Source organism: Aricia agestis, chromosome Z (genome assembly GCF_905147365.1).
Source record: "Aricia agestis chromosome Z, ilAriAges1.1, whole genome shotgun sequence".
NCBI lineage: Eukaryota > Metazoa > Arthropoda > Insecta > Lepidoptera > Lycaenidae > Aricia > Aricia agestis.
The window spans coordinates 2,412,085-2,414,534 of NC_056428.1; the positions used below are offsets into that span (position 1 = coordinate 2,412,085).

The 2,450-nt window shown below is 50.5% G+C and overlaps 1 protein-coding gene across 1 annotated transcript; it reads right to left on the bottom strand.

Moving 5' to 3' along the window:
• Positions 1–213: 213 nt before the first annotated feature.
• Positions 214–1,660, bottom strand: LOC121739476. Its single transcript, XM_042131961.1, has 2 exons — positions 1,195–1,660; positions 214–956 (listed from the first exon to the last, which is right to left on the bottom strand). The coding sequence occupies exons 1-2, from the start codon at positions 1,658–1,660 to the stop codon at positions 214–216; spliced, it is 1,209 nt and encodes a 402-aa protein (XP_041987895.1).
• Between the last annotated feature and the right edge of the window lie 790 nt (positions 1,661–2,450).

Here is a 2,450-nt window from a genome sequence, read left to right on the forward strand (position 1 = left end):
CATTTTCCGATGTAGGGATCCATTTGTGAAACGTCAAGTTTCAAAGCGAAAAAATCGTTAGAATCCAGTATCCCCTTCTAGCAACTAAGCGGTTGCTTCTGGAAATGTGAAAAAAATCACGAGAGTAGGAAATATGCTGAATTTAAAAGGAAAATTTTAGGGCTAAGAAGACTTTCACCCGGTTTCTGAAAGGCTGATCAACACTAAAATTAACTAATCGTCTGTTAAGAGTGTCAGGTCCATGATGGTCGATGAGGCTACCCTATTGTCGAGCGTGGCTTTGATCCACTGTACAGTAGTTGGATCCATGTCCCTCAAAGCCAGGCTATTTGTGATACAGCTGGTTGAAGTGTTGTCGAATGCACCTTCAATGTCTAGAAAGACACAGAGCGCAATCTCTTTATCTTCAATTGCTCTATCAATGCGATCTACTAGGTCCATTAGAGCCGTTTCAGTAGATTTGCCTTTTTGGTAGGCATGTTGTCTTTCATGCAGAGGCTTTTTAGTGAGATAGGTGTCCCTTATGTGTAGGTTGACCACCTTCTCCATCGTTTTGAGCATGAAAGAGGTGAGGCTGATTGGTCTGTAGGACTTCGGTAAAGCCTTTTCTCTGTCCCCACTCTTTGGTATATAGGACACCTTTATCTTTGTCCATGCCAATGGGATGTAGCCCCACGCGAAACTTGCTCTGAATATTTTCAGTAGCACTGGGAGGATAATGTCCTTGCCCTGTTGGAGGAGGGCCGGAAATATGTTATCCTCGCCGCCGGTCTTGTAAGGCTTGAAGCTGTCAATTGCCCATTTGACTCGGTCAGGCTTGAAGATCGTAGAAGCTCTTCTCCAGTCGTCAGGCGATGGTCTGGTTTTAACAGTCGTATGGGAGAAGGCTTCGTTACTTTCGAGATGGATACTGTTGGGGAAGTGTACGTCGGCTAGTAATCTTAGCGTTTCTTCCGCTGTTTTAGTATAAGTACCATCTGGCCTCTTTAGAGTGCTGGGATGGGAGCTAGGGGCCTTCGATTTTACTTTATATAATCTGGAGGTTTGCGAGGTGTTATTCACTTCCTCCCAGAACCTTGCCCAAGAACGTCTTTTGGCCTTCCTTAACTCCCTATTAAACGTCGTCAGGGCGGTTCTGTATGCGTCCCAGTTCCCGTCTCTTTTGGCCCACACGAATTGCACTCGCCGCCTCACTGAAACTCGGCTTGGGCGCCTGAGCACTATTGTGCTTGGCTGCCTTCGTCGGTCTTTCTTGTGAGTTGGCGGTGTCAGAGAGCTGCCGTTTGGAGCTCGTACGCTTCTCCAACTCCTCGGCATACTCAGGAAACTCACTGAGTGGTTTCTGACAAAGGGTCTTCACCTCGTCGAGGCTCTTACCCCTTGCCATCCACCACTCAATGCGTCTCTTGCCGGCCCCACTGAGTTGCCTTCTTCTCCTCTTAGGGCCGTTAGCGGAAACGCCAGCCCTAGCCTGAGAAGAGGAAGGTGCAGAAGCGCTAGTTGTTGCGGGGTCGGAGGGGGTGCCAGACACAGTAGTGTCCTCTGCCCCGACAGACCCAGCCAATAAATGGTCCTCGGCTACGCCGACTTCCATCACCTCCGTGGAGCATAGAGCTTCCAGTTCGGCCACTAGAATATCCTGGTCTTTATCAGAATCCATAGAATTCCCACGAGAAGCTAGGGAAATAAAAGGTCCACCCCCACAGAGCCCCGCTTGCAAGGGTAAGGCTATTTACACCTCGAGGTCACCTGGTACCGAGGGTCCTCCGTTCACGGCTGACTTCCCCCAGCCACGCATCCTTCGGCACGGGTCGGCTAGCACCGATTGGATTGGGTTTTTGTTGTCGAGTTGAGTTCTGGTCTGGGTCAGAGCATTAGACCCAAACACAGACCAGACCACAACCCAACAAAGACCGACTGATCCCGAATCTGACAACAGCTTATCGCCGCCGTCCGAGGGAGGAGACGCACCAGACTGCCCATCGAGACTTGGCTGTTTACACAGCCAGTCCCAACAGGGTGAGTCTAGCTCGCCTCCCCCCCCCCTGAACGGCGGCGACGCCACAGTCAGGTCCGAGGTCAGCCGGTCCGCCGGTCGATCAGCCGCCCGCTTGCTACATCCGCTAGATGTTTCAAGCGAGCGTTGCCCGGGGACACCGTCACGATTACTTCACCAGAATTCAGAATACCACCGACGTACAGATTTGATCCGTTAGTCAGGTGGCACCGAGAGACTGGAGACGTATTCGTGCACACTTGGAGGTAATCGGAAATCGCCCCCCCCCCCCCCCCCCCCCGCCTCGCAAAAATTGATCATAGATTAGTTAATTTTCGGCTGATCAATGTGTCAGAAACTCAAACTGATTTGACATCCATGCTAAATTAATAGCAGCGTTAGTTGATCAGTGATTTGACAGACCTTTCAGAAACCGGGGGTTTATAAGTTAATG

Coding starts and splice junctions, on each gene's coding strand:
- LOC121739476 (XM_042131961.1), bottom strand. CDS start 1,660: ATGGATTCTGATAAAGACCAGGATATTCTAGTGGCCGAACTGGAAGCT. Junction 957..1,194: donor GGCGCCCAAGCCGAGTTTCA/GTGAGGCGGCGA, acceptor ATACTAAAACAG/CGGAAGAAACGCTAAGATTA.